This window comes from Tupaia chinensis, unplaced genomic scaffold, assembly GCF_000334495.1.
Source record: "Tupaia chinensis unplaced genomic scaffold, TupChi_1.0 Scaffold000234_1, whole genome shotgun sequence".
In the NCBI taxonomy this organism is placed as follows: Eukaryota; Metazoa; Chordata; class Mammalia; order Scandentia; family Tupaiidae; genus Tupaia; species Tupaia belangeri.
Window position 1 is genome coordinate 854,396 of NW_006159712.1, and position 13,661 is coordinate 868,056.

General features: G+C 36.0%; 1 protein-coding gene across 1 annotated transcript in view; it reads right to left on the reverse strand.

The window, feature by feature from the left end:
- The window catches only part of RANBP17 (RAN binding protein 17), a 312,972-nt gene that overhangs the window by 233,797 nt on the left and 65,514 nt on the right, over positions 1 to 13,661 (reverse strand). Inside the window, exon 14 of the mRNA XM_006148371.2 lies at positions 6,059 to 6,194. Coding sequence (XP_006148433.1) covers positions 6,059 to 6,194 — 136 coding nt within the window. The remainder of the gene's footprint in view (positions 1 to 6,058; positions 6,195 to 13,661) is intronic.

Below are 13,661 nucleotides of genomic sequence, written 5' to 3' on the forward strand. Positions count from 1 at the left end.
AAAGGTGGCGTTTGGTTAAGGACAGTGGACTCCCACAAGGCTCACTGTGGTTTGAGTACTGGACCTGGCGGCTTACTTTCTCACTTTCCCTCTCTCTCTCTTTCTCTCTTACTCTGTGCCTCTCTGATTAAAGAAAGAAAAGAAAGAAAGAAAAGAAAGAAAAGAAAGAAAAGAAAAGAAAAGAAAAGAAAGAAAGAAAGAAAGAAAGAGAAAAGAAAAGAAAAGAAAAGAAAAGAAGAAAAGAAAAGAAAAGAAAAGAAAAGAAAAGAAAAGAAAAGAAAAGAAAAGAAAAGAAAAGAAAAAAAGTACAGGAAAGGGAAGGAAAAGGGAGGGGAGGGAAAAAGAGGGGAGGGAAGGGGAAAGGAGGAAGGGAAAAAAAGAAAAAAGAAAAGAAAGACACAGAGACAAAGAGAGAGAAAGAAGAATGAAAGAGAGAAAGAAAGAAGAAAGAAGGTTAAATTAAAATAATTCTGAAAAAAAGAAAAGAAAGTACATGAGAAAGCAAGCCACCAAGTCTGGGACTTAAACTGTAGTCAGTCATGTGTGAGTCCAGAGCCTTAACCATCATGCCACCTGCTGGCCTTTAATTTGTATTTCTATTAAAAGTATACATACATATCATTTAAAGTCAAATAATAACAAAATGTCACCATTCTCTGACATTTTTCTCCCCATCTGATTCCAATACTCAGTCAACCCACTTTCAACATTCAACTATTTCCATAATTCTTCTAAATAACACGCTGATAGATGTATTTCTTGATTTTTGAGTTTTAGACATTGTCTTTTGACTCCTTAACATATTTGTGACAATGTTCCTATTATTCACAATCAAGCTACACAATACTGAATTTCTTTTCTTATACAAACATTTGGTTTGACTCACTTTTCATTACTTGAGCTCTGTTTCCACTTATTAATTGATCTTCAAACACTATTCTGATCTGTAAAAATTCTCGACCTCTCTCCATGTTGTCTGACATGTCAGGTAATCAACCTATCAGTTCCAGGGAGGGAAAGGGGAGGGGAGAGGGAGGGAGGAGAGGAGGGACAAGAGTAGGGTGAGTTCTCATCCTGTCCAGTTTGAACCGATTGCTCTCTCAGACTAAGGTACAGCAGTCATCCTAGAATTTCCCTTGTCCAGTTGGTTAAACTATAAAATAGCTTCAACAGATAATATCACGTTTCTTTGTCCCATTAATGCTTTGCTTCTCTATTTTCCTTCTAAATGTCCTTCCTCAGACCCTATTCTTTCACACACACACCACATCTGGTATTTACATCCATTTACTGTGTTTCTATATCCTTTAGTCAATCAGTTTCAGTCACAGAGTGCAGACACTCGGTATATATTAAGTGGGGACATACAGTGTTCTACTACTTTCTATTTCCAGTGTTGTAACAGAGAAAGTCAATGTAATTTTCATCCTTAGTTCTTTTCAATGTTTTTCCCCCCTCTGGAATCATTTAGGCTCTTCTCTTTTTCCGTCCTTGATGATACGAATTTCCAATGACATCCCTTGATATGGATATTCTTTCTGTCACTTGGTTGGGGCCCCTGCACAGTATTTCCCAAATGGAGCCTCTAAAAATTTCCAATATTCTTTAATTTTTCTCTTATTAGAACTCCCATTAATCCAATGTTAAGACTTCTTAGGTTGATAGCCTAATTTTCTTATTTTTCTCCCCTACTGTCCATTTTTAATTAACTTCCTATTCCGCTTTCTAGATGGCATCTGCTACATTATCTTCCAACCCTACTTTCAATTTCTGCTATGATCTGTTAAATTCCAAAGAGCTCTATCTTCTCAGACTTATCCATTTATTGGAATCCTGCTCTTGTTTCATGTCTGCAAAATTAATTTATCTTATGTCCCTCCAATTTCCTATGTTCTACTTGTTTTTCTCTCCGGTTTTTTATTTCTTCTAAAGGCTGGAACATGGTCTATTCACTTATCAGAATGTGTCACTCAAGAATGAACAGAAGCTCTTTGTTCACAACGAGGTTTCTCATCCAGTAATCTTCACTGTAGAAAGCAAAAGCTCCAAGAGATAAGAAAAACAATCTATGAAGTATATGAGGAATTATAAACCAGAAGGACTTCACCAATATTAGACCCTTTCTTCAAGAAATAGAGGAACATTACACCTATAAATGAAAGGAATATAAATATTACTATGAAATTACATGAAGGTGTCAAACTCATTAGCAGAATAACTACATAAGAAGATACAGAAATGATTTAATTCCTACCACTATGGAAATTCTCCAAATATTGACGATAACAGAAAAAGTAAGAAGATGCGAAACAACCAGGAGCCAACTAACAAATGGCAAGCACAAATCCATTCATATTAATAGTGCCATTAAGTATTAATGAATCAAACTCCCGAATCAAAAGATACAGACTGGCTTAATGGATAAAAAACTAGGAGCATTCTAAATGCTGTTTAAAAGAAACAGATCTCATCAATAAAGATAATACAAAATGGGAGTGAAAGGTTGGAAAATGTCATTCCATGTAAATGGAAACCAAAAGAAAGCAAGTGTAGCAATCCTGATATCAAACAAAATTGACTTCAAGCTAAAATCTGTTAAAAAGAGATAAAGCAAGTCACTGCCTAGTATTAAAGGAATCAATCCTTAAAGAAGATATGACTATTATAAATATGCACCCAACCTCAGAGATGCCAAATATATAAAATAAAGACTGCTAGACCAGAAGCTAGAGATAGACTCTTAACACAATTGTTGGAGAGTTCACCATCCTACTTTCACCATTGGATAGGTCACCAAGAGAAAAATAAAACAGAGACAGTGAAGTGAAATGTTACCATACACTAAATGTACCTAGCAGACATTTACAGACATTTCATCCAACTACAAAATACACATTTTTCTCAGCTCTTGTATATCATTCTTGAAGACTAACTACATATAGGGTACAAAACAAGCCTCTACAGATCTACAAGAATAGAAATCATATCTAGTTCTTCTCTGACCATGAGATTAAGCTTGAAATCAACAACAACAACAAAGTTTGGAAACATATGAATACATAAAAAGTAAACAACATGCTCCTGAATTATTTCAAAATTACTTGCAGAATTTAAGAGTAAAAATTTTAAACTTCTTGAAACTAATGTTATGAAAATATAGCACTCCCATATCTCTGGGATACAACAAAAGCAATAATGAGAGGCAACCAGTACTCACAAAGAAAAAAGAAAAAAATGGCAAATAAATAATGCTGCATCTCAAGGAACTAGAAAAAGCAAATACAAAAGCCCCAAAGTGATAGGAAAAAGGAAATAATAAAGATTAGAGCAGAAATAAATGAAACAGAGAATAAAAGGACAATAGAAAAAGAGCAATAAACAAACTTGATTAAACCATTAATCAGACTGAGAAAATTAGAGAAGAGATCTGAATATAAAATTAGAAATGAAAAAATAGATATTAGAATACATATCACAGAAATACAAAAGATCATTAGAAAATATTAAACACTAACAAACTGGATATTCTAGAAGAGATGGACAAATTTCCTTATCTGGTTGCTAGAAAAATACTATTAGGTATTAAGTATTTGACTAAATTTCTTAGAGAGTCTATTCTTTTTTTTTTTGGAGAGGTTTTTTGCTACAGGGCACGTGCACTTGCCAGACAGATAGAGAGAGACAGAGAGACAGAAAGCAAGAAATCACCCCCCGGGGGAATGGCCACACCGCGATCGTGATCCCTTCTCCTCCATTCTCCTCTCGGGATTTTGGGCACGCACGCACATGCGCCCGGCGTGAGTTAAAGCCACCGGGTCCGGGACTCGAACCGTGGTCCACTATGTAGAAGTCCAGCGACACAGCCATTACGCTAACTGCTGGTCCCGGGAGTCTCTATTCTTTTATTAGTAAAATGAGAAATTAACATCAACTTTCTATGCCTGTTGTAAAGAATAAAGAAAGCATGAAGAGTTCCTAGAAGAGTGACAGGTATGCATTAAAAACGTCAAAAAATGATTCCTATTAAAACAGATTGGCAGATAAGCCAGAGAAATTAAAAAATAGGAAGCCTGAGTTTCACTTTAGAGTTATACAATAGGAATACCTTAGAAATGCAGTCGCCTTAGGACTAAGCTCTCTTTGATAATAGTATAAGATGTATGAACCAAAAATGTTGAAGTTACAATAAAAGAATTAACACCAATCTGATGACAGCAAAAGGTCATGATGGAAGAATAGGTAATATGTGTTAATTTTTTTTGAGAGTTTTTTTGCTATAGGACGCATGCATTCACCAGAAAGACAGAGAGACAGAAAGTAAGAAATTACCCCCCCGGGGTGATTGTGGCCATGCCACAATCCCTTCTCCTCCGTTCTCTTCTCAGGATCTTGGGCACGCACACGGTGTGAGTTTAAGCCACTGGGTCCGGGACTTGAACCGCGGTCGACTACATGGGAGTTCAGTGACATAGCTATTACGCTAACTGCTGGTCCCTAATTTTTTTCTAATATTAATAGTAAACTTTTATAATAAAGGACAACTAGTCTTCTATAATATACCTTTTTCACTATTATCTTATAAGATACACATACACAACTTAAACACAAGTTTTGAAAAAAATAAATTCCAAAAGCCCCCTAAAACAATTAGTTTCATTTTATGCATTTCTTTCCAAGTACTTCAAAATCAATAACTAGAAAGCTTTTTTAACAACATATCATGCCATTCTGATCTAGGATCTGGATCTGGATCCAAACATTCCGTGGATGAAAAATGTTTGAGGAGTATTCACTTTTGTGAAAGCAAAATAACGAACCTTCTGGTTATGTTAAATAAGACAATTTATCATAATTTTATTTATATTCAATCTTTGATTAGCGTATCAGGGATTTAAAAAGAAGTATACTGTATAAATTTTATATGCTGCAATTTTAATTTTATTCTAATTTGTCTTACTCATAACCTAAAAACACCTATTTCTGGTTACGCTTTTTTTATTTCCTCCTCTAATTGGCTCTAAATTCTAAGAAAATTTAATTGATAGTAATCCTAAATGGCAATAAAATATCACAATATATTTGACAAGGAGGCAAAAACTGCATCACTTCCTTTAAAAAATTGTTTTACCTGAAATAAAGTATAATCTTAAAACCACACCAATATTTTCCACACTACATACAATTATTATGTGAAAATCACAAGTGCACTGAAGGTTAAACTAAATTTCTGAGGATAAAAAAGCTTAATATAAAAAGTTTATTTTAGAATTTCCAAATACCAAATCCTTGAACATTTCTAAAACTGAAGGAAAGAGGAATAACCTTAAGACTTCCTACAGAGAAGGTTTGGGAAAGATTTACTACTCCAGAAAGAAGAGGGGAAAAATTTATAGATCTTACTCACTGTCAAATGTCTCCTAAGTATATGCTTAGGGTTCACACACAAATGTCTTCCGTAAACTCTCATTATGCCTCAAGATCAAGTCATCTGAACTTGCTGGTGCTAAACTCCCAATTAACGTACTATCGTACTATTAACACCATAATGTAGGGAATCCTACATGAAGGTAATCCAGCTGCAGCCTCTCAAGGACACATCCAGTTCCCCTAGTCCTCATTATTCTTCATATAAAGATGCCAAAAAATGAGTGATATGTATTAGAAATCACATAAATAAGTGGTCCAAAAAACCCATGCACCATTAAAAGAACAATTATTATGTTTTCATTTTTAAAATACAGTAAGGTAAAGTCTATAAACATGTTTAAAACAACCCTAACTACGCAATGACTCTACAAGTAAAAGATATTTACTACATCTCTGCCAACTGACTTTCAAACAAAATGGTAAATCTTGATGTTAAAAACAAATTAACTTCACATTTCATTTCAATATTAATTCATCAACTGATTTCAATTAATTGATTAAATTTCTTATGTGGGAATTTTCCAAATACATCATTTATCATTCATCTTAAGGCTGTTAAGAATGTGTGTGTGTGTAAAATCTTCACCTCCAAAAACATTTAAAAAAAAAATCTCTAATAGTAAAAACCTACCTTTGAGGTCCTTTGGAGTTGATCACCAACATATGTTTTACGAAACTGATCCAAGAACCACAGAATTGCAAGTTCAATTTTCTCATTAGAACACTGGGGCAATCCAGAATCCATTAAAGATATAAGTTGAAAAACTCTTTCCATGAAAGAAAAAAAAAAAAAGCTTCAATACAAATTCTTACAGAAACAACATTAAAATATTTATCATAAATGTAATTAAATACACAATCACTATAAAAAGTGGAAAAAGACAAAAATCATACATGCATAATAACAAGGCCATGTCAATGTTTAACTTTATCATTTTAAATATAAATTCATATTTCTAAATGAAACATTAACTATTGTCACCCAAAGACTTTTAGAAAGAAAATGTTTAGGTTACAGGAATGAATTTTTTAAAAAACATGGTCTATATTGTCGGAAGGTTAAGAAAAAAAAAATATTTTGACAACCATTTTTTTAAGAAAGTTTTTTTGGGGGTGGTGGTGGTCATAGGGCATGTGTGCTTACCAGAGAGACAGAAAGTGAGAAATTGTCCCCCAGGGGGACGGCCATGCCGCACTCCCTTCTCCTCCATTCTCCTCTTGGGATTTTGGGCATGCACACACGCTCCCAGCATGAGTTTTTTTATTTTTTTATTTTTTTGAGGTTCTCGCTATAGGGCATGTGCGCTCCCCAGACAGACAGAGATAGAGAGACAGAAAGCGAGAAATCACCCCCCCAGGGGGGATGGCCATACCACAATCCCTTCTCTTCCATTCTCCTCTCGGGATCCTGGGCATGCACGCACATGTGCCCGACGTGAGTTTTAAGCCACCGGGTCCGGGACGCAAACCGTGGTCGACCACATGGGAGTCCAGCAACATAGCCATTACGCTAACTGCTGGTCCCCCGGCATGAGTTTTAAGCCACCAAGTCCGGGACTCAAACCACAGTGGACTATGTGGGAGTCCAGTGATGTAACCATTATGCCATCTGCTGGTCCCACTGGCAACCATTTTTATAGTGACAATTTTCTGTATTTATAAGTTACACTAGTTATTTAAAAATATCCTTCATTTACGAAATAGCTTTGATATTGCTAGTTATACATTGGGAATTTGCTAAAGAACTAGATTTAAGAATTAGGATTTCTCATTTTCCCTTTGATGGTCTCTCTCTCTCTCTCTCTCTCTCAGGCAAGCGTACACACCCTAAGACAAAAATCTCTCAAAAATAAAAAGAATTAGATAACCATTAATGAGGTTTTTGTTTTCTTCCTCTAAGATGTGTTTTTCCTCTAATTCTGAAAGAAGGGGCAAAGCTGACTTTTTAACTATATTGGTGAGTTAGAAAGTAACTGTAGTAATTTTAAACTAAGCAGTAGAGAAAATGTGAAGGAAAAATTCATAGATCTGAATACATAATTATTTAAAGCCTATAAAAGAGAATATTGTAAAATTAAAAATATGGAGAAAAATTTTAAAAATGAGCAGTAATATACTAAGGTCTGTAATATACTGAGCTCTTATAAATAAATTACAAGGACAATCACAAAAGAAAGTCAGGTGAATGATATCATCAGTACAGGCTCAAAAATCACAAAACAAATGAAAAAATGAGAGCAGAAATATTAAAATGAGACATCTGTTACCTGTAAGCTGGCAACAGTAAGAGTCCTATTACCTGAGGTTCAACTGTTAAAAAATGGTAACTCTCACAATCTTTGGGTTCAGAAGATAAAATTGATATCATTTTTCCAAAGGCATTTGGAAATATGTATCACAACTATTTCAAATGTTGCATACCTTTTAACCAGCTATTCAGCTTTTAGGAACCATCTGTAATAAAATTATTTCAATCTACATAAAGATATACCTAAAAGAATATTCACCTAGAAGAAATTCATAATTTAAAAATGAGAAATCTAAAATTCCAGACAAGTCATTTAAATTATGATAGAGTTGAGAATATTTAATGTCCAGATAAAACATTCACAATATTATATGTGATTTAAAGAAGTTGTATGTGTATGTGTGTGTATGTGTGTTTGTATATTGCTTAAATGCTTTCTTAGAAGCATTAAAAAAATTAACTCATTTAATCCTTATTATAGCCCAAAATAAGATAGCTGTTATGATCTGTATTATAGTTTATAATACACTATTTCAGTATGCAATTTTTGTTTTAAAAAAGTTGAAAAAGGGACCAGCAGGTGATTTGATGGTTAAAGGTGCTAGACTCCCACATGGCCAACTGCAGTTCAAGTCCCAGACCTAGTGACTTGCTTTCTAACTTTCCCTCTCTCTCTCTGTATCTCTCTGATCGAACTGGAAAATAATAGTAATAAATAAAGTTAAAATAATTCTTTAAAAAATGTTGAAAAATACATATATCATGTAATTTAACCACGCATGGATTAATTAAATAGACACAAAATGATGGTAGTGAGCTCCAGATCAACATAGGTTTTTCTTCTCATTTGTATTTTTAAGCGTTAAACAAAAAGACACATTACTTTGTTATAAAGAGGATTAAAAATAAATTAAAATATATAGAAAATCAACTCATATTATTCATATGTAGATATGTCTCTCAGTTTTGACGAGAAGCATGAGATTAATTTGATTGCTTCTTACAAGACTGTGGTCATCTGAGCTAAAAAATCTAGTCAACAAGTATAAATAAAGCTTTTTACCTTGTCTTTCTGTGTTGGCTAAATGACTGCCTACTGCTTTTATGACTAGATATAAGTCATCCCAATTTTGCAACCATCCCAATACACACCAGTATTATATGCTTTATCAGATCCTAAGTAATAAAAAAGAAACCTAAATCTTCATCTCATTATTTGCAGAAATGTCTAAAAAATACTTGAGTCTATTACTTATGAAAGATTCAACTGATACAAACCACATACCTTCTAAACCTTGGCACTCTCATCAATAAAAAGCAAAATAATACCTTTCTCAAAAGGCTATGAACAGGGAACCAGCAGTTAGCGTAATGGCTATGTTGCTGGACTCCCATGTAGTCGACCGTGGTTCGCGTCCCAGACCCGGTGGCTTAAAACTCACGCCGGGCGCGTGTGCGTGCGTGCCCAAGATCCCGAGAGGAGAATGGAGGAGAAGGGATTGCGGCGTGACCATCCCCCCTGGGGGGTGATTTCTCGCTTTCTGTCTCTATGTCTCTCTCTGTCTGTCTGGCGAGCGCACGTGCCCTATAGCGAAAAAACCTCTCAAAAAAAAAAAGGGGCTATGAACAAAATGTTTTAGTTTATAATAACTACCTCAATAACTAAATTTATTAACCATTTTTCAAATTTCTGTATATTACATGGCTGTTACATACCGACAGGATAACTCTCCATCCATAGCATCATGTTCATCTGTACTGGTATATGTTAATCTTCCTCCTACGACAGTCCCAACTAAGTACACCAGCCATGCAAGACGTCCTAACATACAAAAAAAAGGAAAAAGTTTAGTAAGTATTGACAGAAACAAAGATTTTTCAGAAATTCCAAAATTAGCAAAATGCTTTATTCTTCTCCTCAAGAAATAAAGTATTGAAGACTTAGTACTTTTTAAATTAATTTGTACTTATTTCCTCCACAAGAGAGGGAGACAGAAAGAAAGAGTGAGAAAAAGAAAGAAGCACACCCCAACCAAGTCTTCATATCACAGTGCTACTCCCAGTCACAGCCAGGACAGGCCACAGTTAAGCCTGGGCGGGCACAAAAAGAACTTGGGATGCAAACCTGGGACCTCCCCATGTAGTCACAGCCTCACGTAGCATTACTAGTAGCATTATTACTTCCACACCACCAAGGCGAGCTGCAAACTCAGTTCCTAACATAAGTGCTGGGTTTTAAGTTTATTAAGGCAATAGAGGAGTGAAAATGACACAGATTATAGAGCCAGATACAACTACACTTGAATCCTAGCTCTCTCATCAGTATGCTATGTAGTCTTGCATAAGTTACTTACCTTTTTAAGTCTTAAGAGTTTCCATTTGCAAAACGGAGAAAATACCTACCATGAAGACTTACAATTAAAACTAACTTGTTTTTAAAGTTTATTTCTTCTGTAAGTGAAAGTACAAGGAGGAGACAGCACCTTTGACAGGGTCTTGGCGCCATAATCCTCCTCACTCCCAGCTCAGATCATGGGCATGCACGTGCCGGGAGTACTCAGAGAGGTCTCTGGTGCAAACCTGCAGGCCATCCCATGTAGGTCTGCCTCTAAGAGAGTTGTGATGAACCCCTTCATTACCTAAAACTAAATTTGGTAACAAAATCTTAATCTAGTACCTAGGACCAGGGCTGTTATTCAGCCAAAAAATGCTATCATGACCCAATAACCAGCATATTTTCTGAATAGTCAAGGTCATAATAGGACCAGTCTGATCATTTTGAATACTGTTCCTGTTTAGAGCATAATAGATAGTAATAAACTTTACTCTTTGTATTCTTATGCACATTTTTTTTCTTTAGACAGAGGTTTTTGCTACAGGGCGCATGCACTCACCAGAAAGACAGAGAGAGAAAGAGAGACAGAAAGTGATAAATCACCCGCCAGGGGGCATGGCCACGCCGCAATCCCTTCTCCTCCATTCTCCTCTCGGGATCTTGGGCACGCACGTGCATGCACCCGGCGTGAGTTTAAGCCACCGGGTCCGGTACTTGAACTGCAGTCGACTACATGGGAGTCCAGTGACACAGCCACTACGCTAACTGCTGGTCCCTATGCACATTTTTTTTTAAAGCCAAGATTTCCATGGTGTAATTCAAGTTGTTTTATAGTCGAGTTAACTTCATGGCCTCCTGGCTGTGGAGAGGATCAGGTAACTACAGCAGTAGCACATCTGTATCTACGTGGCTTATCTTCCTTTGGAGTGGCCCAAACGGACTACTTTACAAGCAGAGGTATTTACTGAATGACTTTTGTTCAAGGCAAATTATTTTATATCTCTGAATTCATCCATCTAGGTATCAGATCTGCTAATTTTTTTTTGAGATTTATGAATAACTAGATTTAAAACTACCTTGCTAAAAAACATTTAAAACTACCTTGCTATTTTTAGAGACTGATTTTTCAGAAATGAGTAGGCTATTTCAGAATTTTTTGAGGGGAGACTTTTGCTATAGGGCATGTATGCTCACTAGAGAGAAAAAAACAGAGAGCAAGAAACCCCAACCCCCAAGGGGGATGGCCATGCCACAACTTCTCTTCCATACTCCTCTCAAGATTTTGGGCATGCATGCACCCATGCATACTGGGAGTTTCAAGCCTCCAGGTCTGGGACTCAAACCATGGTCAACCATGTGGGAGTCCAGTGCCTTAACCACTATGCCACCTGCTGGCCCCAGCTATTTCATAATATTGAAATCAAATACATTTCTGTACTGACAAACCTCTTCCAGTGAGCTTGATGCTTTTTAAAGTGTTGAACAGAAAGAGACAGTGCTTGTTAGAAGACTTAGGGGCTGGCCTTGTGGCACAGTAGTTCAGTACTTCACAGAGACGCTGGATCCACATGGTCAACTGAGGTTCTATTCCTGGCCCGAAGGATTAAATGTGCTGGGTGCATAGATGTGCCCAGGATCCTGATGGGGCAGAAAACAAGGTTTGCAGCATGACTAGGCCCCGTTGTGTAGGGGTGTGTGTGTGTTCCTGCTCTCTTGTGTATGTGCACAGTTCCTGTTTTCCTGTGGACATCAGCAGTCATTCCCATACAACGACTAATCAACAACTTCCGCCTAACTTTTGGGGAGACATCAGCCTATTAAGGTGACAACTTCCTGTAGGTTAGAAATAGAAGCTGGCAAATAACCACATCCTTTATTCTGCTGACCTATACATTAGCAATGTAAGAGATTAAATAAAAACATTAATTTGATTTAAAAACAAATTAAAATTTTCTGATATGTATAATTAGTTAAAAAGGCACCAGAACAAAAAGCCCACATGAGAAACTGCAGGTCTTCAGAAAATTGTCTTTTAGGTACTTTAAAAATGTTTTATGATCAATGTTAAGTCTAGAGTATATGTTCTCCTTTGATGAGGAGGGCTCCCTCTGTAGGCCCTCAAGCAGCAGTTGCTTTCTTTTCTAAGTCCTTGTAGGTGTTCTTCCTGTTCTTCATTTTCCAGAACATTCTCCCTCTCTTTATAAAAGCAATCGCTGATCTATCTTACTTCACCAAACAATTCTATCCAAATACCTCTTCTTATTGCAATCACCTACTCTTGTTCCGGTTAACTCCTCTTTCTTGAAGATACGGGTTCTTGCCTCACTATCAATCTTGCCATGATATTCCTATCATAGTCATTAGTGATCATCTCAACATTTACAAAGATGAATCTTGCAACTCCAAAATGCCTTTGTTGGGAATCTCCAAGTCATGACTTCTTAAAAATAGCTCTACTAGAACATAATTCACAGACCATGCCACTAATCCACTTAAAAGATATAACTCAATGTTTTTTTTAGTAAATTCACAGGGTTGTACAACCATCACCACAATCTTATTTTAGAACATATTCATACTTTTTAAAATAGATACCACCCCTCAGCTCTAAGCAATTCATAAGGTACTTTATATATAGTTAGATATTTCTCATTCTGGACATTTCATATAAATAGACTCATATAATATGTGCTCCCTGCGACTATCTTTCACATAGTATTATGTTTACAAGAATCACCGGTATTACTGTTATCAGTAATTTTTTAAAGCTGAATAACATTCCAATATTTTGATACACATTTTAACCACTTACTTTGATGGGTGTTTAGATGGTTTCTTTTTGCTATTATAAGTAATGTTGCTCTGAATATCTGTCTACAAGTTTTTATTGTAGATGCACTTTTTCATTTCTCTTGGACATACCTAGGATTGATTTGGGGTCATAGGACATTTCTTAGCATTTTAAGGAACTGCCAAAATGTTTTCAAAAGTGGCTGCACCATTTTATATTCCCATTAGTAAGGTATGATGGTCCAATTTCTCCAAGTCCTTCCCAGCAATAATTATTTGTCCTTTTTATTGTATCTATGTTAGCGAGTGTGAAATGATCCAACTGTAATTTTTTTTTTTTTTTTGGAGAGGTTTTTGCTATAGGGCACGTGCGCTCACCAGACATACAGAGACAGACAGAGAGACAGAAACCAAGAAATCACCCCCCCAGGGGGGATGGCCATGCTGCAATACCTTCTCCTCCATTCTCCTCTCGGGATCTTGGGCATGCACGCACACGCGCCCGGCGTGATTTTAATCCACTGGGTCCGGGACACGAACCGCGGTCAACTACATGGGAGTCCAGCGACATAGTCATTACACTAACTGCTGGTTCCCCAACTGTAATTTTGACATTCATTTTCCTAAGGACTGATGATGTTGAGCATCTTTTCAAGTGTTCACTGGTCATCTATTTGCCTTCTTTGGAGAAATGTCTATTCAAATCCTTTATCCATTTTTAAGGTTTATCTTTTTTTTACTACTGAGCTGTAGAAGTTTTTAATTTATTCCAAGTGACTTTTATTGGTTACATAATTTGCAAATATTTGCTCCTATTCTGTGAGTTAAGTCTTCACTTCCTTTACGGCTTTTTTTTTTTTT